Consider the following 26,803-nt stretch of genomic DNA (forward strand, 5'->3'; position numbering starts at 1 on the left):
CCTGCTGGACGGTCCACAGGTCTGTGACATCACACACTACTGAGGAGACAGTAGCGCTTCAGGAAACTCTTGCAAAAAACTTGCATGGAGCAGCAAATGAACACACAACTCATCCGTTTTCTCCCCTACCTCCCTCTCTTTGTCTTTCTAGGTTTTGATAAAGCACAACTGCCATTTTAGTCCTTTGTGTGTGTGTGTGTGTGTGTGTGTGTATCCGTGCACACCTAAGTGGGTGCCTAAGTTGAGTGTTGTCCCTCCATGTTGCTTTTTCAGGAAGACGTTGTACTAATTCAGAATTGAGTTCAGATTCAGTCACATGGGGCACGAAACAAGGTGAATGTGGGGGGGAGGGGGGGAGAGAGGAAAAGGGGCAAACAGACAGAAAGAAGAAGGGTTTTAGAGTGTGGTGGTTGATTCTGTGCCACAGAGCCTCACCTGTCGTCATCTCACTGTGGTGCTGAATTATTCTCTCCAGGTGCGGCGCGGCTGAAGTCCTGCTCAGAGAAACCTCAGAAAACAACAGTGCTGACTTTCATTTAAGTTCCTTGCAGTCTGGAGTCAGCTGGGCTGATATCATTTTTTTTGTGTGGATCTAAGATTTGTGAGATGTGCATACTTTTTTTTTAATTTTTAGTTAAATAGTAAAGGTGCAGTTGCCAAGGCATGAGATGAAATGTACTTTATGGACGTTGAACTTCTCTTTTTTGGTTTAGGTTCTTTATTTAACTGTTCACTGTAGCTGGTCCTTCTTGTTACATTATGCCCATAGATATGCTAAAAATTATTAGCTTTTGTTAACCAATCTCTGTCAGCCCATGCAAGACATATCCTATGTCTTCATCACATTGTGCAGCTTTTGCCTGTTTAACACTCGGATGCGATTACATGGAAATGTTGGATTTATATTGGCAGTTATTTTACAGGTAAAATTAAAAAGAAAACAGTTAAGGTTCGGCCAGATTGGATTTCCTCTCAATTAAATTATGAGCAAATCACAAAGAATAACGGTGAAAGACGGCAACATTACATTTTTGTAGCCTGATGCATGTGATGTTGTAGAAACACACTGGAATGATCACATTCGTTGCTGATTGAGCAGATTCAGCTTCATTTGGTCAGAGCTGAACTTATATTGAACTCAGAGGTGGAAAGTGTACTGAAATATTCTAGTAAAGTAAAAGTACCACTGCTGATAATATTTTACTTAAGTAAATGTAAATGTACCTGCAAAATAAAATATGTAAACACATAATGTATCAGTCAAAATGGGCCAAAGGTCACTCAGGGACCTTCATTTTAAAATTGACACAAAAAAAACCCCTACTCAATTACAGTAACGCGAGTAAATGTAATTCATTACTTTCCACCTCTGTGTGAACTTTTTTTTCCATTAAAGTGAAACCAGGTGAAAATTCTTAGGACAGTGGAGCAATGTGACCATACTTGATACCTGATTAGAAATATCATATGTTTCCTTATAATATTTCTAATCAGGTCCTAAAAATAAATCCCAATTTAATTAAAGCCCTGAAGGTTACCAGTCTGATTAAGCTTCTTTTTTTTTTTATTGTTCTCCTCTCTTATCTATGGCCGGTGTCAGTGAAGGTTCCATATATTATTGTGATCCCGTTCCCAATTGGTTTGTAATCCTAAAGATACTTACTTGCTTGCTTTTGTGTTCTTAAGTAGAAGAAGAAAAAACCCAGAATAACCAATTATCATTTTGTATTTATTTGTGAAATGGTTCAGTACCTGTAAATGTTAAACAACCTATGTTTAAGTTATGTATGTGTATATAATGTATAGGGTTTTTGGTCTCTTTGTTGTTGTATGCACACTCTTGAGTAACACATTTGCATCAGCTGAAGTTTGGGGTCTTCTTTACAAAAAGCCTTAAACATAATCATAAGTAATCATTAATTATATATATATATACATATATATACATATATGTATATAAACTCTCATGATGATTAGAAAATATTTGTCTAATGTGATGATGCTGTTAAAAAGCCATGATTTTATGAGTGAGAAAGACGGTTGTATTTATGATGATGATGATTGAAGTTTACAGTGAAAATGAAGTTTGAATCTAGTAAAGTGATATGATTGATTATGATGTCAACAACTATGAACACAATAGTTTTCTATGTGATTGTAAAATAAAAGAAAATGATCTTCTACTGCCCCGTCTGGGCCTATAGTTACTTTGACCTTTATATCCTCTGTAAAATCTTTTGCACAACTGGCGGCGGCAACAGCAAGGCAAGACTGACGCGTGTGAATTCAATTAAACAGCGGTTTAGTAGTATGCCCTGCCGCTGTATACACATGCATGCTCCCTCAATCAGGTCTGATAGACCCAACAACAAACATCATAACACTGCAGCTTTAAAGAAACTTAGCAATGGTTATTGGTGAAGCTGCATGCTGCAACATGACCTGACCCAGATCTTGATATGAATATAAAAGTGCACTGAAAAGCAATAAATCATCCAAAATTACAATTAAAAATGTATAATATTGCATTTAAAAATAATTTAACCTAAATTTTACACACTGGGCCTTTAAAGCAGTGCTTTCCTGACCTATTTCAGTTTGACGACATGACAGTGGCAACTGCAAATCCTCCTCCTCCTCTTCAAGCAAAACCTCAAACTGGGGGTTTAAAAACTAATGCATCAGAGCTACAATCACGTGGATTAATGTTTGATTACATTTGGCATTCGTAATCCATTCTCTATGCATGGATGCATGGTGTATTATTCATGTGTGTCATTAATACCTGCTCACACTGCTTGTAAACTGTTGTGATCTCCCTCTCGGGCAGTTTGTTCTGATTCCAAACAAGTTAAATCAGACCTCATTTCCTGTTGGCGTGACGTGCACAAACGGCAAAGGTAGACGGTAATAAAAAAACAAAAAAAAGATTGGATTTTTGGATTCTTAAAATCAAGTGTGACAGAGCCCAGATCTAAAGTTTAAAATATGTGGTGTGGAAAATTGCATTATGATTGGTCCCGATTTTCTGGGGGAAGTTGAAAGAAAACTGATGAAACTTTGTTATTTGTATTTCTAGCAACTTTTACTTTTATTCCACTACATTTCCTCCAACTATCTTTGTTACTCCCAAATAAAATCAGAGGAGTTGGTAAAGGTCTGTATTTATATAGAGCGTTTCTAGTCTTGATGAGCTGCTTTACATTATTGTTTGGCCATTCACCCATTCACCCATTCACAGGCTTCAACATGGGGTCAAGTGTCTTGCTCAAGGACACATATAAACTAGCAGAGCCAGGAATTAAACCCACAACCTTCCAGTTGAAAGAACTTGCCCTACCACTGAGCCACCATGGCTCAATCCTCACTTTTAGTACTTAAACTTCTAAAACTTAAAGGAATACTTCACTGATTTGCATTTAGCTTTGTATTACTAAAATAGGGGTAGTATTTTTGAAAAATTGTGCAGTTTCGCTATAGTTGAGAAATATCTTCTTCCTTTTTTTTGTTACGTGAAAAAACCAGTGACACTTGGTGCGAGGCTTGAAACTGCAACGCTAATTCCACACTTTTTAGACCCACTCGTAGGGGGGCGGGGCCTCATTCCCAGAATGTAAACAGTGTCCGCCATCTTTGCTAACAGTTACGCTAACAGGACCAAGTGACCAAGTATTCCTTTAAGTACATTTTATATCAGAATTTTGATACCTAAGTACAGTAAACGTCATAGACTTTTACTTAAGTAACATTATAAAAAAATGACTTCTACCAAAGTAACTGGTAACGTACTTTTACTCAAGTATCCCTTCAAGGTACTTTATACAAGACTGCCATCTATGATAGCTACACAGTCTTTAATCAAACCTTCTACTGAGATTTTGATTTGTTGAAGGCTTTGAAAAACTGGAGCATCAGAGCGAAAAATTTGAAAAATGAGACAAAAGAAAAAAAGGGGACAAAGGGGCTTATAATATTAGAATACAGACAAGAGTATGGCTGAAGTGTGAATATTATATGGACAACTTCAAATATACTCCATTGCAGCTTTAATTGAATCCCGGCCATTTCCATTTGCAGCATTATCTCTCTTAAACACACGTGAGCCGCTGCAGATGCCAAAGGCTAAAACTCTGTAATCTTTTACCACACGACCTGTGGGTACAAAAGGAGTTTGGGAAAAAAAAAACTGGGTGTCTGTCATCTACAAATCTCTCTCATGCACTCTGCCACTCCTCTGTCATAACCTTATTAAAACTTTATCCTCTGACCCTGAGAAATAAATAAATCCCCCCACCCCAGAAAAGGCAGGAGCATTTGTCTGTCACATGGAGAAGTCAGTTGCCTTGACAACGCCTGGTGGTTTTTTACACTGCAGCCTGGCATCAGAGCAGCTGGTTAGAATAAGTTTGCTGGGGCCTTTTTTTTGCGAGGATGTCGGCAATTTGGAAATCTACTTAAAGGAAGTGCACATCCAAGGGAAGTGCCAAACCATTCTGTTGGCCGAGGCTCATTCAGCACAAGTGCTCGCTCAGATTTCTTTAATTTACTGATTGTGGATCAAAGGAAAAAAAGCAAATACACATCACAGTGCATGCAAAATTTGTGTGTCATGAAAATTCCCAAAGTGATCGGATCAACTGTACGGGTAGAATTCTTGATTTGAGGACTTTTGGAGAAGCGTAAATTGGCTTATATCTTAAAAGAACATTCTCATACAGTGGTGGAGAGAGTTGTCTTGCAACTTGAAGGTTGTGGCCCCACTAGTCTACATGCCGATGTGTCGTTGAGCAAAGCACTTAACCCCACGTTGGTCCTGATGGGACGAAGTGATAAAAAGATGAAAAAGATGTGCTGTATGAAAGTGTGAGTGAATGGCTAAACTCTGCTATATAAAATACAGACCATAACTGTGTACAATTATTATTATATTGACAAATGAAACATTAGAAATAGTCACACAGCAATAGTCAAGTGTGAGATGGGATAAGTGACAGGCTGCTTCCTCCACGTGGGCACATGTGGTACTGCAACACATTAGACAGACGTTTGCCTCTGACAGGGCTGAACTAATATCCACATGTTTTCCCATCAAATGATGTTAAAAACACATTAAATGGGACATTGAAACACATTTAATGATGCGTGTTAAAAGAGGGCAAAGTGTTTATATCAGTGTTGTATCTCTATTGACATCCTCAGTCTCTAACCGACGATTTATAATACCTGGATTAAATGTATAATTTAGCCTTTTCTCTTATTGGAGAAAGGCTGATTGGATCATATTCAATTCACAGACAGCTACTGTAGGGCTGCAATTTACAATTATTTTCATAACTGATTAACCTGTTGGTTGTTTTCTTGATTGTTGAGGTGCGTAAAGTGTCAGAAAATGTTGAAAAATGTCAATCAGTGTTTACCAAACCTGGAAATGATGTTCTTGAATCTTCTTGTTTTGTTTCCACAAATCAAAGTGATTCAGTTTGAATGATTTCAACAAGCAATAATGAAATAATAAGCTTCATGAATCGATCATTAAAATAGTTGACAATTCATTTAGTTACTAACTAATAACCGAAGGCTCTTTCAGGGAAATGCTTCACCAATTCTAGATTTTAATGTAACTGAAATTCAATCGTTATCCAATGTCCAATGACTTTTACAGATTACACAGTACATGGCCATTATTTTGCTTAAACAATTCAACTTTGGAGAAATGTTCGAAGCTTGTGGACTCAATGTGATAGAAGATAAATGTGTGGTTATATGGGGGGGAATCCTTTTTCCTTTAAGTTTGAAGTAAATTTATTTAAGTAAAGGTTGTTAATTTAAGTATATTTGTTACTTTTTAACAATAGGAGGGCAGTGGATATCTCTAAATGCAAAAAAGAATAAATTCAAATGTTTCAAATAGTTTTCTTGTTCATTATTTACTGCAGTGGTTTCCAGGGCAACGAGCAGTCAATGTGAGGCTGACATTTTCTTTTCTTGAGTTTTTTTTTTTTTAAATGTGATATTTAAACTTTTTTTATTTTTTTAAAAAGTAGCTATAAGAAAACTTCAAACTAAACATATGTAAGTAAAAATGATTTTAAAAATGACATAAAAGATTACAAGTAAGCAAAATACAACTCTAATTTCCACCTTTGGATATACTGTATGTAACCTCTGTAAATACAAGAGGGAAGGGCTTTTCCACAATGTGCTGCTTTTATGTTCAGAGATAAAATTGCATTAAGGGATAAATGCCAAGTTCTGAAGAAACAAAAATCTGAGAATAGTGATTTCATTTATTTATTACTTCTTAATTTTTTAATTCAATCATCCTTATCCTCAGTTCGGTCACTTCAAAGGCCAACATAGACATTTAACGCAGAAATAAACATATGCAACAAATGCAGCTACATAAATAACAATTCTTATGGGACCATTTTTTTCATTTTTCCAGTGCCGGTGATGAAACATAAGTGTGTGTACAACCACATAGAAGACATGCAGTTGTTCCCTTTGAGACTGCATGTATTGACAGACTATAAATTCCCAGTGCAACAGTTGAAATTATTGTTTTTTCACCAAAAAAAACAAACTGTACCGTTGATCCAGCAAACTTTAGCTTCAGACAAAGTGTTATATAAAGTGTTTTTAAATAAAATGAAATTGTTCCAGTTTTGTGTCTGAGAGCTCTTCATGCCGAGCACCTCATGAGCACACACATCAGACACAATGAGCAGAAGCGACACAGTTACAATCCACACCAGCAGTCGTCGCCATCCAGCGAAAAGGCCGCGTCTTAATCTGACCTTCACCCGACACATTCACAGAAGGGATGAGACGCTCCCGGATCTTAGGTGGCGAGTTACAAAGGTCGGGAATCATCTTTCCCTCCACCCTCACATGCCACCGCTGACTTGACCTCAAGCTCACTGTTCTTCTCCCTCCGTGTTTGAGCTCATGTGATGACCACTTACCACACAGCAAGCTGTCACATTATTGCACTGCCACACCAATGTGTGGCATTAAAATCCCTATCCAGCTTCAGCCAGGACTGAAACATGGCACACAAGTTTTTGTTTTGACTCCAAACGTCGACGACAGGTCAGTGGATTTCGATGTGGACCTGTGAAGAGATGAGGCTCGGTTATCTACTCCTGGCAAACAATTAATGAGCAGCAACCAAAGCACAGTTTTTTTTTTACATACATGTACAATTTGGAGGCGTAACTATATGAAACCCACTTACGGAATGAGTTGCTCCACATAAAAATCACCAGCTACAATTTTATCAGCCAATTATAGAGCTGTAACAATTAATTGATTACTAAATAATTTGTCAGCTATTTTGATAATCGATGAATTGTTTTTTTCTCTGATTTTTCAGCTTCTTAAATGTGAATATTTTTTGGTTTCATTGCTCTGTTTAACAAATAAATCATTAAAACTTTTGTCGACAAAAGAAGACATCTGAGAACATTGTTTTACCTCCAGGTTTGGGAAGCGCTGATCAATATTTTCCAGACCAAACAAGTGCTCAGTTAATCAAGAAGATAATCGATTACGAGAATAATCGTTACTTGCAGCCCTTGTCAAATACTTTAGCACTTTTTGAAATACTGTAGATTTGACTGTTCAGATGTAAACAATAAAAGAGAGTAGTCAGTTAGTCATGTAAACAGACACAGCAACTAAAAGAAGTGTCAGTTAAAAATCTCCAGTTGCCATTTCCTTGTATTAACTCTTTAATTGTTCAAACAATATCACCACTTTTGAGATACAGGTCAGATAACATTTCTTTTCAGACAAGGTTTTGCTCCTGGATGAAACTGAAAGGCAACTGTAGTTTGTAAACTCCTTTATGGACAGAACAAAACAAACATGTGTTAAACAAAGAACCTTTCACACATCTGAGGCAAAACAATGCTGTTGTGTGTCTCAAAATGTGCACCAACATTACATTGATAAATACTGAACCTTAGTTGTATTAATACTAAGGAGAAGACACATTTTTGACTAACTAGTTTGGTATGTACAACAATTGTACAAACATAAACACAGACGTAGCAACAGAAGAGTACAGTAAATACAGTGTAAACAAGCAAAAATATGCAACGTCATTATACAAAGAAAAAAAGTCGATAAGCAGTAGAGAGTAGGCAGTTTGGTCTGTTATGTATAATTCACATCTATTTACATTCATACCTAATATTTCCTCACTGCCTTTCAGTTGAGGAAGGAGAAGTGTTCATAATTACCTGTAATCTGACATTAAACATCATCGAGGCGACGAGGTAGATATAAGGGAATCTGATTCGCAGTCGCCATGCCAGATCGAAAAATATCAACAAAGTCCTCGTCAAGCCTTTGGAAAACACCCCGTAAGAGCGACCGGCGGAGCCCGAAAACCGGAGCACCAAGTGAGTCAGACCCGCCATAAAGGCGAGGTCTGCCCCGGCGCTCTCTACGGTGACTGCTAGGTCAGGGAGTGATGAGGAGCACAAGACACAGAAGCGGAGATTGACGTGTGAAATGTCATGTTTCTATTGCTGTCCACCTCCGGGCTCCATTTTTCTTTCAACACTGTCTACGACTGCTGTGTTGGTTAGTGTGATGTTGCGCTCCACCCCGACAGCTCCTCTCTGCCGATGCTCACCCGGATGAATGACGGTGTGACACATGGAAGTCAAACTACAGAGTCCTTTTCGCCCTGAGTTTAGACTCTCAGGTTATCATTTGCATTTTGTATCGTTTTGTGTTTTTGTGTGTGTAATATTTAAAATAATGTTTGTATTCTATTGTCATATTTACCATATGTGTATTTATGTGTGTATGTATACACACACAGCTTTTCCTTAATATGATCTGTTCCTTTTGAATAAACATGGAACAATAGATGAAAACATAAACCTCACACAACTCATCAAGTAAATGTGAATATTACACATACACACAGAATGAATGAATGAATTAAAGTTACACTTTATTACAACTCAAATAAAAGGACTCCAAAGCACAATGAGGTTCACAATAAAAAGTGACTTGACTCTATACAGGAGCCATCCCAGAAGCACACATGAAGAAAACTGTCATTTGACACTGTTTATATTATACATTGTATATTTTTGCTGTACATAGTATTTACATTATATACTTAACTTATTTATCTTCATATTCATATTGAATGAAAGTATGAATTGATGATTTAATGACTACATTTTCATTCAGACCAATTAACATCAAATGCTTTTTCAGTTCAGTTCTTTTTCATTTTGTTTTGTTCAGTTAGACAGATATTGCGATGTATCACCATATGATTGTCTTGCAATATATCGATTATCACAGAATCATTGTATCATGATATTATTGGTATCATGGACCATGTATCACGTATGGTTTCATGAGGTAATAGGAAGCATATGAAGCCACACCTTTTCCCACTGGTTTATTTGACAAATGTATCTAATTGTCAAGGTATCAGTTTGGCTAACTCTTGGTGTACCATCTCATTTCTAATACAACATTTAATGTAAATTTCAAAATTTTTATTATTAGTAGTAGTATCGTTGTTGTTGTTGATGGTATATTGCCTGTAGGTCTAAATCGGGGAACGAAAGCATCTAGGAGTTTTATTGCGCTGAGTTCAGTTCGACTTTCTGTGTCACACTTTAACTAGTCCGTCTTGCTCTCTATTTCCAAATATTTATTTTGACCGGCTGAGTTGGGATATTCATTTAAAATCATAACACAAAAAGAAAACCTAACCCATGTTTACATGATTACGTTCACTGAATTAAAACCCCAGTGTTTGCTCTGAGGACGCCTCAGTGGGCGTGTCATCTTCGGTGAACACAGGGTTGTGGTGTCGAGCTTCATTTTTTCACTTCGGGGTGGTGGCCGCTGTTTTGCTCCAGGACTTCCCGGTGAGCCTCTGAAAGCATGGGCGTGTTGAGAGGGGATTTCTGAGCAAACTTAGGAAAAAACTTCCGGATAAGTTAATACAAGTTCGTTTACAAGCTCTTCCACCTCCCAGAAGCTCCACTGTGAAACTATTGGCCGGTTAAAAAAAGACGTTGTTTGGGACGTTTGAGCAGCAGCGAGCAAACCCGGACAAAGAAAACCAGACGTACGAGCTAAGGTTAGCTGCTGGAGCTCTGGGCTAACTTAGCATTCCTCATTCCTGCGCCGCAATGCAAGCCATAAAGTGTGTCGTTGTCGGAGACGGGTGAGTACACTGTTAGTTTGTGTTCGTTTTTAAAACAAAAATGATGAAATGGAACATAAGCTGAAAGAGATGTCACGAGACTGGCCAAAGTTAAGGGGTTTTGCTGCAGATTTCTTTAACGTTACCTGCGTATGTTACGTGTTGTATCTTTCATACACACACACGCCCTTCGTTATTGGTACACCTAACCGTACTGATGTGTATACATATATGTGTATATATAGCCTTATAAAACAGTGAGTATGCAAGTGGTTGGTTAAACATTTACATTGGTTTTCCTCACACTTGGATGAGTCATTCTGGCACCACAGGTAAGGTTATCCGTCCCTTTAGACCTTTGTTTAAATGTGTCACTAGTTACTCATTAGTCTATTGAGGAAATGTGTAGAGAAGTGATTCCCAAAATATGGGCAGTGAGAGGTCATTAAACATCAACACATATACCAGTTTTTAGTTTTCTTTGGCTGTGTAATCAATTTCAAATCACCGTAAAATACATTCAGTAGTAGTAGGATTAAAAGATATATAATGTGTAACATTTCCGCATTCAAATATAAAAAAAATATGACACCAATGGTATATTTTATTCAGTAGTGTACTTACATCAGCCAAAGTGTTTCCAGTTAACATTCTTTAAATCAACATAAATTTGTATTTTTATTCAAAGTAGCAAACCGTTTAATTATGGTCACTTTGAATGACGTTATCTCATTTAATTGTCTCCACTACAATACCCTGTACAACTCCATACTCACTCACTCATCTTCTACCACTTTATCCACATAAGGGCCACACAAGCTGGCCCCAATCTCAGCTGGCATAGGGCAAAAAAGCGAGGCACACATTGAACAGGTAGTCACTCCATCAGAGAGCCACATAGAAGCAAACAACCATCCACTCTCACTCCTACAGTCAAATCTGCGTCTTTTTGGACTGTTGGAGAAAACCCACGCACACACAGGGAGAACATGCAACCTCCATGCAGAAAGGCCCTTGTTCTGAACCTGAGTTTGTGTGTGTATTTAAATATATTGTATTCCTTTTATATTTGGTAAAATTGCAATATGCAATAAGGTTGAATACTGCAGCAATGTTGTAACCTTTGATAAATTAACAAATATTTGAAATAATGGTGTTAATGACTTTCTGATTTGGATTCACTGCTAACATAGAACCAGAAGTGAGAAGCATATCCAGATCCACTGGGGGGAAAATAATAATTTTTCCATTCCAACAACATGGTTTTATTAAAAAAAATCTTTCTGTCCCCGCTTTCATTTTCTGCTATTCTGAATAAATCCCACATACCCAGATTTCAGACATTTATAAATAAATTGTTTTAAAAAATGTTAGTTTAAAGATTAAAATGTAACATTTCTGCTTGGATATGTCAAAAATTGAAACAACTGCCCTAGAAATGCATGTTTCTATTCAAGGTAACAAACGGTTTCATTTTGATCGCCTTTTATATTAACAATGTAATAATGTAACCTGTTTTTGCCATAATGTCTGGGGTAACTACCTATGAAACACTCGAGTGAGGAGGGATATATTCTGTACTACTAGAGTGTTTGTCATTAATGGATCACGAAAGGTCATTGCTACAGTATTTGCTGCACATTACTGCATTCCCACAATTCTACACTCTTTTTAAACACCATTAAAGTATATATTTTGCTATTGGTTTCATTTTGAGACCCACATTGACAGAAATTACTTACTGTGTGTTAAACATAATATTTTATATTCATCATATTAACACTTGAGCGTATCTCTTGTACTGTAAGTGGCGGCGGGCCATAGCTGACGAGACTTTTATTACGTTGTGGTCAGCCATGATAGATTGCTGGCTTTGAGGTGGGGAATCAATAGCATCAAGTTTTGATGAATGGTTGTGGTCATCTGCAAACAATTTTCAGAATTTAAAATGGTATTTTTCCGTTTGGGAATGAATGGTGTAGAGTTAAGCACTTGTTTCATATTGTTGGTGTGAGGTACACATGTTATGCATAAATTCCACATGCTACATGTTTTTATCATCTTGAAAAAAAAAATACAATGGCTTTGCCTGTGACAGTTTAAGATTGGTAAAAGATTGAAATATGAGCATAAACTCACTTTCTGATGTATGTGGCAGATTGACTCAGTTATATTGGTTAGGGTGTGGTGAATACCACAGCAGCAGAGTCACAGATGGAACTATGATTCTTTTAAGTTTATATTTAATTTGAGCAAAGGGAACTACAGCTTGGATGAGATTTGCACTAAACAGTACAGCATTTAAGTTGTATATTGTCACTCTATTGCAAAAATTAAAGTAACCTAACAGAATGTATTAGTGGTAAAAGGCACTTTACATAAAAAAAAGGTTTGAATCTTCTCAAATATAAACATTTGCTGTTTTTTCTGTGTTACTTGGGATCTTTGGGTTCTGGATCACAGATTAGCCAAAATAATGAATCTGAACATGATGGATGTTGGGGAAACTAATACTGGACATTCAACCCTAAAAGTCCAGTTGTATAAAAAATGGAACTATGTCTCTGTGTATTCAGAGCAGCTTAATCCATCTCTGGGATGAAAATATTAACACTAACATTTTCACTGTCCATTCAGAGCTGTGGGTAAGACCTGCCTGCTCATCAGCTATACCACCAATGCCTTTCCTGGAGAGTACATCCCCACAGTGTGAGTATCTGAATTATTCATTTATCTATGTCAGTGAAGAACTCGGTCTCCACCCAGTTTCTTGTTGCATTATTAAGTTGACATCTTGCTTTTCAGGTGTTTTTTAAATGGCTTTTTTGCTTGTAAAACAGGTTATAATTAGCCATGGAAAGTGTTGTTCTTTATCTGTCTAATTAGTCTACATGGACTGGCATAGCAGGCAGTTAATAAACAAGTTTCTGGGTTGGCCAGAGCGGGATTTAAAAGTCAATGAGTTGGGAACCAAAGAGGCATGGACGCTCCATAAATCTTTTTTTATTTACTGTGGCATGTCTGTATTTTTCAAACTGTTTATATTGAACACATCTTATTCTCACATCACCCCTTCTGTCAGGTTCGACAACTATTCTGCCAATGTTATGGTTGATGGGAAGCCTGTAAACCTGGGCCTTTGGGATACAGCAGGACAGGAAGATTACGACAGACTCCGCCCTCTTTCCTACCCTCAGACGGTACAATAAACTGTTTGACAATGCTGTATTATAATGTAACCTACCCTTCTATTTCACATATGCCATTTGCCCTGGGAGTATGTTTTGATGCTGGCACTGTCCTTACATAATCCACTTGAAAAAACAAGGTGCTTAAAATGAATGAGGAAATTTGAGAGAAAGAAAAACAAAACGCCTTCATGTGACATGACTAGGAGAAGATTCTGTCTTCTGTTCCTAACAGTAATTAATTGTTATGGACATTGATTTCATTGTTTGCATTCTTTTCAGGATGTGTTCCTCATCTGTTTTTCACTTGTGAGTCCGGCTTCTTTTGAAAACGTCCGTGCCAAGGTGAGTTGATGCGGTACCTGTGTGTGTGACATAGTGGAAGGCTGTAAATGCATTTACAGTTACGGTCTGTTTAGTGCATGATGATAGAGATACATTTTAAATTTGATCTGGTTTTTCAACAGATAAAATTAGGTTTCTGCTAAAAATTCTAATTGTTTTCTGCATTATGACCTATTTTCAGCCCTGTGACTAAAGTGTTTTTTTCCTCACGTTTAAGCATAAATTATACAATTAGAATGTTATTGTATTTATCAGTCAATACCAAAAACTATTTATTTACTTTGGTCTGCTGTTAAGATGCGCTGAACTTGTTGGTAGGTGGCGCTGATGTGTACCAAACTAATAATAATATTATTTTCTGAGTTGTCAGGGAAAGTTAGAAACCACTTTGTAGTGTTTTGTTGCCTGATGAAGTTTTAAACACATGTAAGTGTCACTGGACCTTCTTGATTGAATTTCATTGTCTCACTGGTACAAGTGGTATGTTCCCACTGCCGCAGCCCCTGAGTGTTTTTTGGTGTGAATCATCTCTGCCGTTCAGACATAATATGGCGCATTTCCACCGGCTCTACTCGCCTCGCCTTGCCACTGCACGGTTTAAGTAGCATTTCTACTAGCCTAGTAACTGGTACCAGGTACTGATTTTTAGTACCTGCTCCAGCGAGGTTCCAAGCGTGCTAGTAGTAGGTACTATGCAATGACTGGCCAGAGAGCCGTCACAGGAAGAGACCTCCCACCCACAAATCAAGCAGAACAGCGCGAACTGTAGATCATTAAAACTACTTAACAATCCTAAAAACCTGGGTTAATCTCCAACAACTACCAGGGAAACCTCTATATTTAACAGGAGTCTTTTAAAGTGGAGTGGTGTATTTAGGAACAGCGCAGGCGATCGCGTGCAGCATCACAGAGCGCTGCCGCTGTAATCTGTGGAGTAGGAGGCTGTACTAACAGTGCCGAATTGTAGATCAGTTAAAATTACTTAACTAACCTAAAAATCCTTCTTTGTTCATGTTGTGAGCTTCTGCTTCATTGTACAAAATATCTAGCAACATCGAACACGGCACAACAGACCACAGCAGAGGATATCCAGCAGCTCGTTTTTTCTGCTCAGTTTGTGTTTTTTTCTCAACAAGACTTCAAGCTTTGTATGAGAAAAGACTGCGGGTGTTGAAGAAACACTGGTCGCAAGGGAGGGATGTTTTCTGTTGCCCAATCAGCCAAGTGCCTACCCGAGCCGTACCATTACTCTGGTACCCCAAGGGAAATGTACTTAAATGGAACAGTTAGGGCTAGGTATTTTGGTACTATTCCTAATGGAAAGTGGAATGGTTTCCCAGTAAGTTTCTCTGTCACTGGACCCTTGCTACTTGATGACATTTTCACAGTAACTGGCTACACAACTTAACAGACTTGAAAGCGGGTCCAATAATTTCATTTATAAAGGCAGTGGCAAGTCAATGACACAAATGCCCACATATACTCTTGTTTTACAGCTTCAGTTCATTTTCACCATTCATAGTATTGTCTTTTCAGCTTGCTCATACTAAAAGCAGACACAAACGGTAAATAATTAGATGGTGGGTGCAGTGTAACATATCAAAGCTAAAGTTCAGACCTGAAACATTTACTCGATTAATGGATTATTAATCGATTACTAAATGAATCGTCAACTATTTTGATAATCAATTAATCGGTTTGAAGCTTTTTTCATGATTAAAACTAGATTTCTGATGGTTTTAGCTTCTTAAATGTCAATATTTTCTAGTTTATTTGCTCCATATAACAAAGAAATCATTTTGGTTTTGACATTTGAGAAAATCATAATTTCCAGGTTTGACACTGATAAACGTTATTTAACATTTTCTGATATTTTATGGACCAAATGATTACTTAATTGACAGATTCATCGATTATGAGAATAATCGTCAGTTGCAGCTCCACTAAAGTGTCAGATATTGTGCCTTCTTGAGTTTTAAGAGACCAGCAACTGAGTTAAAAGAGTCTAAATCGGATTGTATTTTAAATTGACTATTTTCTCTGTTCGAACACTGTTTTGTTATGCATTTACCTGCTTATTAGTGTATCTATAGCTCGCTTAAATCTCTTATCTCTGTCTCGTGTTCTCTGTGCAGTGGCACCCTGAGGTGAACCACCATTGTCCCACCACTCCCATCCTCTTGGTGGGCACCAAGCTGGATCTTAGAGATGAAAAGGACACCATAGAGAAGCTGAGGGAGAAGAAACTTGCCCCGATTACCTATCCTCAAGGACTGGCAATGGCCAAAGACATTGGTAACAGCCTGTCTTATGACCTTAAACTGTCTCTGGTGTTTTGTGTTGAAATATTGATGTGTATTAAATGTGTTAAACCACCGGCCTTGTCTGTGCTCTTCCCTCAGTTGCTGTCAAGTATCTGGAGTGCTCAGCTTTGACTCAGCGTGGCCTTAAAACTGTGTTTGACGAGGCGATTCGGGCTGTTCTCTGCCCTTTACCTGCCCCTAAGAAGTCAAAGAAATGCCTTCTTCTCTAAGACTTCCACCATTTGAGCCGGTTGCAGTGGAACATGACTGCTGTGGGTAGCTAATCACACCAGTGTACACACAAAGCAATGTACTTGTTTCTTTCCTTCCATGAATATACCCACAGTACAGCAGTTACACCAACCGTTACCTAGAAGACCTTGATAAAGGGTCCATAATTGGAGAAATGTACCGTGGAATGTTTTCAATTTGTTGTTCCACTTTTTTGTTTACACTCTTGTTTGCTTGTTTTGAGTGAAAGTAACATTGCCAAATATGTTATGCACACATTCTGTATTGTAGCAAAAAAAACAAAACCATTGCTTTAGTGTTTTAAACCTACAAAACAAACAAAACACAGCCAATGACTTGCTGCTGTTTTTTCAGCTTAATGGCAGATGGCATTCCATTCATTTTATGGTAGCGTCTGTGAAGCTTGCACACCTCATGTTATTGTAAGTGTAGAGAGTTTGTTTTCAGTCTTTGCTCATGAATTATATTAATTCCAATTTCATGGTCAAATGTTGCATAGCACACGCTGAAAATCCACTCTGTGGAAAGGTCTGCTGACTCTAACACAGCTAATAATGTCTGAAAAACCAAAAATGATCCAGTATTTGATGTTTTGGACCTGTCAAGTTTATTTTCTTTCCGCTGAAATACCCCCCTAGAAATGTCTCAAATGTATGTAACTGCCAGGTGTGCACAGCTGAGAACTTTATTAGATATTGGATTAAATCTGTTTAAATTGGTGGTGGGGATCAAGAGCACCTTTATGCTCTGGGAATTTTTCAATAACATTTTGTGTGGCACATTTAATTCCCAACAGCAACACTACATTCATGCCGTTTAACAATAACAGTAGTATACGGTGTATTCATTTATGTTATAATCATGTCACTGACCATTTTGTATCTTCCTTCACAGAAGTTACATTTCACTCACTGTATTGTTTAACTAACACTATCTTTTGCTTATTACCTCTACACTCAGTGCTACCTTAATCTCTCTGCAAGCCTCGCTTTTTGTATTTAATGCTGACAGCCTGTATGCGCAACGTAAACTGAAAACTATGGTTAGAATTGCTGCAGTTACATATATATACTGTGTATATATATACATATATATATTTGCCTATTCACAAAATGTATTTGAACTACAAGATCAGGGGTACATGATGTTTGTCAGCATTGCATTCAGACATCAAGCTGTGCTTTAATTCAAGCCAATGTTGTGGGACTTTAAGTTTTATGGATAAAAACTATTGTCACTTTTTAAAAAAAGCCAATAAATTCAAGAAGAAACAGACTTTCAGGAGAACTAACCATGCGTTTTTCTTCATGAGATTAACATGAACAGAAAATATGGCATTTCAGTCAACTGGTAATGAGTATTTTCCAATGTCATGTGTCAGACATGATGATTAACAGAATATCTTCAGAATAACCTTTGAGAACATCACTATGGGCTTTAAGAAAGTATTGTGGCCACAATACATTCGCAATGAAAGTATTATGCAATGATGCAGTTTTGGTCTCAAAATTATGAATTATCCCCTTCTACTTTATCTTAAAGAGGTGGTGGATTCTATTTTTAATTGTAAGCATAGAGTACAGTTCACCTAATAAGTGTTCTCATTCATGGAACTGTTAATCATTGATGCTGTAACTATATTTTGGTGTTTCTATTTTTTGCTCATCTATATGTGAAGAAGTGCAACTCTGCAAAATACACACAGTTAAATTATCTCTCTACAGTGCCCCATTCTTTTATTTTTATATATCTGTGTAGCTCAGCAATAGGTAAAGCCCTCTGTGTCAAACATGACACAGAGGGCAGATGTGTTGATATTTTTATGATGCTTCCAAAAAAGTAAGTCACAAATGAAAGAAATAATAATCTTTATTACAACATAAATCAAAACCTGACAATGTCAGGTCAAAAATAATGTCAATTCATAAACCTACAAGGTTTTTATACACCATTTGGCAAAGAATCAAAATGTAAAATCTTACATTCATTTACTCTGTCCTCAAACACAAGCCTTGTTCAGGTAGTGCACCTTCAAATCTCTGGTCCGCTGACGACAGACTGGTCACACTTCCTCATGATTCAACAAATCGCAACAATGCCCCTGAGGTTGTAGGTATGCTGCAAAGAAAACAGAGTTCATTTAGTACAATAAGATGCAAAAATAGGCTAGGGTTCCACAGGTAAAATGTAACATTGGTCCATTTTCCATTCACAGCAATGAGATTAAAATTTAAAAAATGTTTTATCACAGTTTAGATGTATTAGGGGATTGAGCTGGTTTGCTTTTGTGTCCAAGCATGTAACAAAAGCTCTCAATAAGGTTAGAGGATCATAAATCATAAACCATAGGGGTTTACTCTGAAAAACCTCAAATTAGGAAACAAATAAATCCAACACTTTTGCATTAGCATCCAGCCTATAAACAGATGTTACCTTTCCACCAGATCTGCACCAACAATATCATGGATATGATATTTCATATTAAATTTCACTTGTGCAATGGTCCGCCGCTCCTCCAACTCTGCCTGCAGGACTTCACTATATTTGGACTTCTTCACCATACCGAGGACAGCTTTACGGCCTAACAGGAGAAGGCAGAGAGGTAGTCTCACCATTTAATACAGGATTGTCAAAAAAAATCTTTCCAAATTGAGCATATCACATGTGACATCAAGATAAAGCACAGATGACACTTTCCAACGCTCACCTTGTATAAAGTACTTTGTGAATTTGCCAGAGTTTGGAATGGAGAGCCACCAGCTGCCTGCGTCCCTCACTGTCAGGACCCCTGATTTCACCAGCTGCCTAGGAGGTGAGAAAATAAAGCATGTGCTCAAGCTTTTTTATAACTTTCACACCCTAACATCAATAGTGAACGGTTTGTGTTGTGATTTTGGTAGATAACTGGTCAACTGTGAAACAAATGATCTTGCTTAAAGGGTGGGATGATGAAATAAACATTTTTATAAAGATGAGGATCTTTCATACGTTATCTCTGAGTCGGTGAAGAGGAACTCCCGGAGCATTTTTTCTTTGCTGAAACTCAGGTCAGTACACGACGAAGTCAACAATTTCTCCAAGAACCTTTCCACCGTTGCTCGCGTCACCTTGCCCTCTTGTCCTGCCAGCACTTTGGCCTTGTAGTCTGAAATGAAAGTCAGCCCAAAAGCTTCTGTATCGAACCCGAGCTGGAACATCAGCAGTTCCGCTTGTTCTCGCAGTTTGTTCTGTGAAGCACAAACATGACATATAACAATGTAACATAACATAACAATGACAAGAATATGCTTTTTTCTGAGACTTAAGAGCCATCTTACCACTTCCTTGTCCACTAAGGTCTTGTCATTGTGTAGGCTGTAGAGTTGATGCTTCAGTACAATTGTAGGCAAGGCGTCATTGAAGAGCTTCCTGGGAAACAGTGTCATGAGGTACTCCAGGCTAGATTTGACGTCAACCGGCCCTTTGGAAATTACGATATGAATGGTAACTTAAATTAATTAAAAGAGGAACATAATCCTCAAATGAGAAAGATAAATACTGCCACACACACATACCATTGCCATTACAGACAACTCCAAACTTCTCTGGGCCATTTCTACTTTTCTTCACTTTGAAAGTGTCTGAAATCAAGGCCCGTTTCCTGTTCATAACTAGAAGACAAAATAATGACAGATGATCAGACTAAATATTTGTATGGCAACACTGACCACAGGGGAGACCAACAGAGAAACATGTCAACAATGAAACGGTTGTTTTAAGTTTGGTGATCTGTGGAGGTTTTGCAGACAGGCCTCACAAGGGGCTATACAAATTCTTACATTCATCAAATTAATGTATTAGTCCCCGGAGGAAAACCTAAAATAAAATATATGAAAACATGTATGATTAAATTTGATGTCTCAATGTGTAATTCATATTTTATTTATTTGTTTGTACCAAGAACATTGGGCTCCTCAATTATTACCAATTTTCATGGAGATAATTCATTGGTGATAAAAAATATATTTTCATTATACTAATTCAATGTCGTGCTACATTCTCGCTAATGTAAAAATCTAGTTTTTTAGTTCGTTTATTTCGGTATTCACGGATAAATGCAGATACATTTGTTTTGACACATACTGAACACACATTCATATAAATTAAATAAGAAATATCTGTCTGCGCGTGACTTAAAAAAATAAATAACAAATAGACAAAGACCCTTATCTTAACTTATAAGGGGCGCACACCTGTGATGATTTGAAGCTCCGTCCGTGATACAAAATTTGAAAGGTGTCACTAGTTCAGTCTTTTTTTGTTTGCTTATTGCGGGGCTAACTGCTAAATAACAAAACACTGAACACATAAGCAGATATTTAACCATTCAGACTAGTTCATATTCTTACCTGATTGCTACTTGCTACAATAACACATTTCAGTCATGTTTTTGGTCGAACTCTTACAGACAAAACTCAGCTGATCGTTCAACCGTTCTTCTTCTTCTTCTTGTCTGTCGATTCTTCTTCTTCTACTGTCATTCCGACTTCCTGTTTCACAGCTGGTGGAAAATCATCATCGCCACCCGCCATATTGGAGTGGGAACATCAAACTCCTCAGTGAAATAATACAATCGAATAAACCCTTTATCGTTTTATGTGACGATGCCCTTGGATCTCTATGTGACGTGATAGAAATGGCTTTGGGGTCAAGTGTTTGTAGTAGACTCGCTACTTGTTGTTGGTTATCGGTAGTAGAAGTTGCCACGGCTGCCACCTTGCGGACCGGATGAGAAACTGCTTGCGGAAACAACGTTAGTGTTTTGGGATAGCATACCATGTTACTACAGGCGTTCACTTTAGGAAAACAACAGGCATTATCAGGCTGTTAACACTTCTGCTGTTCTATTCCTATCAAAAACTACGCAGAAACATTTCGTATTGGCCAATTCACGACGTCTGGTTTGCGGTTGTTGCTAACTTAGCGATGTAAACTTGAGGTTAGCTTAGCTGCGTCTGTTGGTCGAAGAAGGTAGGGTTTCATATATTTACTAGTAATTTCCGTTTTAAAACTCAAGCTTTTGATTTGGAAATATTCATTTAAGTGTAAAGTTGCATGCATATCCGTTTACCTACTAAACATGCACATTGATACACGACAAACAACACTTGCATGTTGACGTGTATTTACAGAGGCCACCATATAATGGTTTAATTAATACAAAGCTGAATAAAGCCACCTGTAGTTCAGCATATGCCAGTGCCACAGCAGCCCAAAAAGCAGTACAATTTAATTTTCACAACAAATTAAATTAGGTGTCTACTACTGCAATAAAATATCACTAGTATCATCTATTTCATACAAGAAGAGGTTAAAGTAACTCAAACAAAACCATTTAAATTTCAACCCCTTGAGCAGTGGAGATCTTGGGAATGTTAGATGGTAGTTCTTTGCCAGAAGGAAATAATGTAATTAACTTAATTTAGTTTTCTCCATTTAATACCAATTTAAGTTCAGTTAGGTCGGTCTAAACAACTTCAAAGGCAGATAGCAGGTATTCCACAGTCTTATGCTGAGAAAGAGGAACAGTAGATGACTGTCATCTTCATAGAAATAGCATCTGATAAATTGTTGTAGAGCAGGGGTCTCAAATTGGCGGTCCGGGGCCCACATGTGGCCTTCCAATCGATTTCATGTCGCCCTCCAAACAATATCAAGTTGTAATGAGTAATTTCTATATGTTTTTATTTTTAAATTAATAGATTAATTTTGCATTATAAATATGTTTTTTTATGATTTCATATTAAAACAACCACTTATATTTTGAAATGATCCAATCCAACTTTATTTGTAAAGCACAAACACAGTGGACCAAAGTGCTGTACAGAATATGGATAAAAGACAGAAGAAGTAAAAGACAGGAAAGCTCACACAAGGCAATAGAGTACATATACAAAAAGGAATTAATACACCATATTGATGATATGAGCTCATAACATCCACAATCACTTAAAATGGACCACGGTCTTACATATAGAGTGCAATTTTGCAAACTACACAATAGCTCCGCTTCTACAGTGACCATCAGTGATGATTACTTTGTGACAATCAAAAACAACTGAATCATCACTATTTTCATTGCTCTTCTGCACATAAGGTAACAATGGACCACCACCGACTCCACAATCCCACCTCCAGCTACCGCCACCACCAGTCTGCATACAAGAGAGAAAGAGATGACAGCTGGAGAAGTACCGACGAGAACAAACACTTAAAATTAAACCCCCACCACCACCATCACCACCAACATCAGTCTGGATCAACTCAAAACCCTGTCAGCTCCCGGAGTTTGAGCACCAGGCGGGAGCTTTATGAAAGAGACTTTCCTGTGTACAAACAGCCTGTCGAAGTAGGATGTTTTTCCCTCGACTCTGAGCGGAGATTCTTCAACGATAGAAGACAGATGAGGTACTATGTGGAACCTGACAGAAATCCTAACTTTGACCTGAGGGATGGATACAAGCACCGTTACGTGAAGAGAGACGACGGTGTTAAAGAGAAGTTGGATCACATCCTGTCCTGGATTGTAGCCAACAGATCAAAGCATAACTCAAGTGCGACCACAGCCTCGTCACGGTAAGTGCACAGACTGGTAGGGACCAACAGCACAGTTTTCTGTTATGATTTATTGTCTTCAACAAAATAAGTAAGTGCAATTAACAATATTATAAATATTGTGTTGGTTGTCCATAGTCTCTCTACCTCAATTTGGTTTGTATCATTAGCATTCATAAAATGTTAATTTTTATGAAATCTTATGGATACAGAGGAAGCAGATCGACTAATGTAACAAAGCATTAAAAAATGTGGAGGGACACATGATATTTGGACTTTTTGATGATATCCGAAATGCCGATATATCAGGAGTGCTTGGGCTGGTAACTGATACCAATACTGATTTATATATATACACGTTTTTCTCTGCACCCAACTGCAGAGGTCATTCAGTCTTCTGTCGTGAAATTAACACAATATTTTTCATATTCATGTTGCAACAGATTTAGCTATACATTTTCTTCATTGAGCAAAATGAATAGACGTATCCGATATCCGATAATACATTTTAAAGCCAATATCTGCCAATATCGCAATAATCATATCATAATATCGCGCATCCCTAAAAAACATGTTATAAAATTATATGATGTCACAGAAACATTAATTACAGTGAATTCCCAAACAAGGCAGACTTCACTCCAGATCAGAAGGTTGTGTGTTCGAATCCACATCAGGGTCAAAATTCTTGAGCAAAGTGTGTCTATCACAAATTCTAAGCACACACAGACAGAGCCACCAAAAACAATACTTGTTACAAAACAAACAATAAAATGTTCCAACAATATTTATATATTAATATATAATATATAATAAACGTATTAATATAAATACGTTTTACAAAATGTGGTATTACAAGAATATTTCTTATGTTATAAAACGTGTTTCAAAGTGGTGTGATGTTACAAAAACACTTTTGGACTGAACGTTTGTGAGTTTAACAGCATTTTCAAATCATCACTTTTCCACCATTTCCACCAATTTCCACCATTCACTCTTTTGTGTTCTGTGACCACTCTTCCTCCCAGTGCTTTAGATGCTGACTTTGTGACATGGCGGGGCCATCTGACAAAGCTGCTGACCACTCCCTACGAGACACGAGAGGGCTGGTTGTTGGCTGTCACCAAGTTTAGAGGCACGCTTTACATCAGTGAGCTGGAAACAGAAGCTGCTCGCAGGGAACAAGAGAACCGGACTGAAAGGCATGAAGAGATGACGTACTGGGGTTACAAGTTTGAACAGTACACGTGTGCAGGTATACCTGTAGTTTCATTGTTCCATATATACACTTCTTTTAATAAAGGTGATAATCTGACGATAACACATAATCTGTATTCACCCGTGCAGATGACCCCCACAGTTTACCTGACCCAAGTGGAGTGGTCAACACCAACGAGGCCTTCTGCACGGTGGTGCAGACTCGGCTCGCAGATCACAGACTGCTGTTCTCTGGTGAGGTGGACTGTCGGGACAAAGACCCCGACGCTCCGGCGGCTCCTGCCTGCTACATCGAGCTGAAGACCTCTGCGGAGATCTGCACGCCCAAACAGCGCAGCAACTTCCACAGGTGAAGGATGACGCAGTAAAAAAGAAAAACCATGGAAGCTTGTGGCGTTGTGCTCACGTTATTAAGCAACCAAAAAACCTGGGAGCTGCTGAGATGACTGCAAAGTTACTGCAGCCACTGAATTAGAGGTCCAGTGTGTAAAATTTTGTTGAAATTATTTTCATTTGGCAGAAATTGAGCAGCAACATAAAACTTAAATTAAAAACATATGTATTTAATTTATATTTAATAACCTTTTAACCATCACACGGCCCATACTTCGCTGACCTAATGCCTTCAAATGGGGAAGAATAATCAAAAACCAAGGCACTGGATTACCAGCATTTGCTTTCCTGTGTGATACACAGTTCTTTCCTGTCTCTGTTGAAAAATAATATATTAGTGTACTCATTAGACGCTGCATGTGATAAAACCCCAAACTCAATCTTTCTGAAAGCAAATGTTTCTCATGTGTGTGGTCTGTAGGTTCAAGCTGCTGAAGTGGTGGGCACAGTCGTTCCTTCCTGGAGTCCCTCGCGTTGTCGCAGGTTTTCGGGATCACGAAGGAGTCGTCGTGTCTCTAGAGACTTTTCACGTCTCCAAGATTTCTCATCTCATCAAGGTGCAAGAACTACTCAAGCTCATTTATAGTTGATCTATGTTAGTCACGTCTGTGGTGTGGCTCTAGAGACGATAGGGTAATTTTTAATCACCACAAAGTGAAGATAATCATTTAATATCTTTATTTAACTCTGTACCTTTTCTTTCAGTGCCTCCAGCAGGTCAAATGTGTGCAAAAATAAAACAAACTGCATTCCAAATCGTTATTCTCTCATAACGCTGCCATGGTAGCATAATTAAATAAGATGTATTAGCATTTCACTCACAGCACCATACAGAGCATACAACCTCAAAAATAAAATAAGCACAACTTTAGACTTAATATTCTAGTAGTTTATTGAGTAAAGAAACTAACCTAAGAAAATGCCTGTTTTCTCTCTGAACAGAATGAATACAACTGCTGGAAGCCAACCGTCTGCATGAACTTTTGCTGTGATTTCTTGTCTTTTGTGAAGCACGTGGCTACTGAAGACAATCCAGGGTGAGTTACGATGGTACAGTTGTTAATAAGTGGTTACTTTCGGTGTATTTTTTTTAGTACCCAGTTGTTAATTAGTGAGTCACCGTTTCCTCTTCCAGTGTGGTGTACCTGTTCTCCTGGGAGCCACGCAGAGATGTGACCTTCTCTGTCCACAGAGACTCCCACTATTCATTCCTGCCACAGTGGTACATTGAGGGGATGACCGGTAGTGGAGACTCACGCCATCAGACCTGATTTACTGGTCAACTAGGACTGTTGATATACTGTATGTTGCCTCCAATGGAGGGTCCTTTACCAAACTATTACCAAGCATTTGACATGTGCACAATTTTACCTGTGTGACTCGCACGATTCACTGATCAAGTCTTAAGGGGCGGGGGAAAAAATCACAGCAGTGGTGTCAGTAGTTTCTCAAACTTTATTATTCCCTGGTTATTACATGAATTTAAATCCACCCCCAAACAGTGATATGTTATGGAGCCCCAGACCTGACTACGAAATAGGAATAACGTGCGCACAAAATACTAATTTGTGTAATAATTTGGTAATAATGATTCCTTCCAATGTTAGGCTTTTGTGAATATTTTTGTAACTCATTCCCAAACTTAAGTAAAACCCAAATCAATACTATCTCCGTCCATCATGCAGCCTCAGTCCACCCTTTTTGCTTACGCAGCTCTCAAGGAGATTCATGGGACTAATAATAGTACTATTTCCACAAATTAGAGGTTTTTTGTTTATGACCGGGGCTCCGTAATATGTCGATTTTAACATGGTTAGAAATCGATTAAAAATGTAATGTACATAAATGGAAGATGACTTCAAGTAAGTGCTGCATCAGCAGTTACAAAGTATTTTCATGACAAAACATGAAAGCGATGACAGTGACTTCTCATTCACAACTTCACAACTCCTCAAGACGCGTCACAGATCTGTTCACAGTCTGCTCTCCACGCATAAAAAATACAGACCGTTCATATCTTGTAATTGGAAACATAGGTTAGGGAAGGTTTTAGTTGATGAACTGAATTAGAAAAAGGAACATTACACTTTACATTTGATCTTTTAGTGGCTGTACAGTTGTCAGGAGATACTTGAGTCAAAACCAGGCTCATTTAATGGCAGAGGATTTTAAATCTAGTAAACAAATCATGTAAGCTTTTGGTCAATTTTTGCAGCAATGTCACTGATTAATACAATAAAGAGTCAAAAAGAGTGTATCGCCTACAAGTGATGTTTAAAGCACCTCTCGTAATGAATCTAACACGTACACCAACCACT

General features: G+C 37.8%; 4 protein-coding genes across 4 annotated transcripts; 2 read left to right on the forward strand and 2 right to left on the reverse strand.

The window, feature by feature from the left end:
- Positions 1-6,275: 6,275 nt before the first annotated feature.
- On the reverse strand, positions 6,276-8,643 carry LOC122785664 (small integral membrane protein 10-like protein 2A). Its single transcript, XM_044051560.1, has 2 exons — positions 8,247-8,643; positions 6,276-7,114 (listed from the first exon to the last, which is right to left on the reverse strand). Exons 1-2 carry the CDS (start codon positions 8,424-8,426, stop codon positions 7,094-7,096), a joined length of 201 nt encoding a protein of 66 aa, XP_043907495.1. The 5' UTR covers positions 8,427-8,643; the 3' UTR covers positions 6,276-7,093.
- A 1,101-nt stretch (positions 8,644-9,744) lies between these two features.
- On the forward strand, positions 9,745-17,555 carry rac1b (Rac family small GTPase 1b). Its single transcript, XM_044051559.1, has 6 exons — positions 9,745-10,213; positions 12,830-12,901; positions 13,275-13,392; positions 13,663-13,725; positions 15,861-16,020; positions 16,128-17,555. The coding sequence occupies exons 1-6, from the start codon at positions 10,179-10,181 to the stop codon at positions 16,256-16,258; spliced, it is 579 nt and encodes a 192-aa protein (XP_043907494.1). The 5' UTR covers positions 9,745-10,178; the 3' UTR covers positions 16,259-17,555.
- Positions 17,556-18,131: 576 nt separating this feature from the next.
- Positions 18,132-20,947, reverse strand: stk19 (serine/threonine kinase 19). Its single transcript, XM_044051558.1, has 7 exons — positions 20,669-20,947; positions 19,835-19,930; positions 19,598-19,740; positions 19,269-19,507; positions 18,988-19,085; positions 18,714-18,861; positions 18,132-18,398 (listed from the first exon to the last, which is right to left on the reverse strand). Exons 2-7 carry the CDS (start codon positions 19,926-19,928, stop codon positions 18,353-18,355), a joined length of 768 nt encoding a protein of 255 aa, XP_043907493.1. The 5' UTR covers positions 19,929-19,930; positions 20,669-20,947; the 3' UTR covers positions 18,132-18,352.
- Positions 20,948-21,032: 85 nt separating this feature from the next.
- Positions 21,033-26,737, forward strand: dxo (decapping exoribonuclease). The gene is made up of 7 exons (XM_044051556.1): positions 21,033-21,290; positions 22,417-22,895; positions 23,903-24,129; positions 24,222-24,441; positions 24,907-25,042; positions 25,428-25,522; positions 25,621-26,737. Exons 2-7 carry the CDS (start codon positions 22,423-22,425, stop codon positions 25,754-25,756), a joined length of 1,287 nt encoding a protein of 428 aa, XP_043907491.1. The 5' UTR covers positions 21,033-21,290; positions 22,417-22,422; the 3' UTR covers positions 25,757-26,737.
- Positions 26,738-26,803: the final 66 nt, after the last annotated feature.

This window comes from Solea senegalensis, linkage group LG19 (genome assembly GCF_019176455.1).
Source record: "Solea senegalensis isolate Sse05_10M linkage group LG19, IFAPA_SoseM_1, whole genome shotgun sequence".
In the NCBI taxonomy this organism is placed as follows: Eukaryota; Metazoa; Chordata; class Actinopteri; order Pleuronectiformes; family Soleidae; genus Solea; species Solea senegalensis.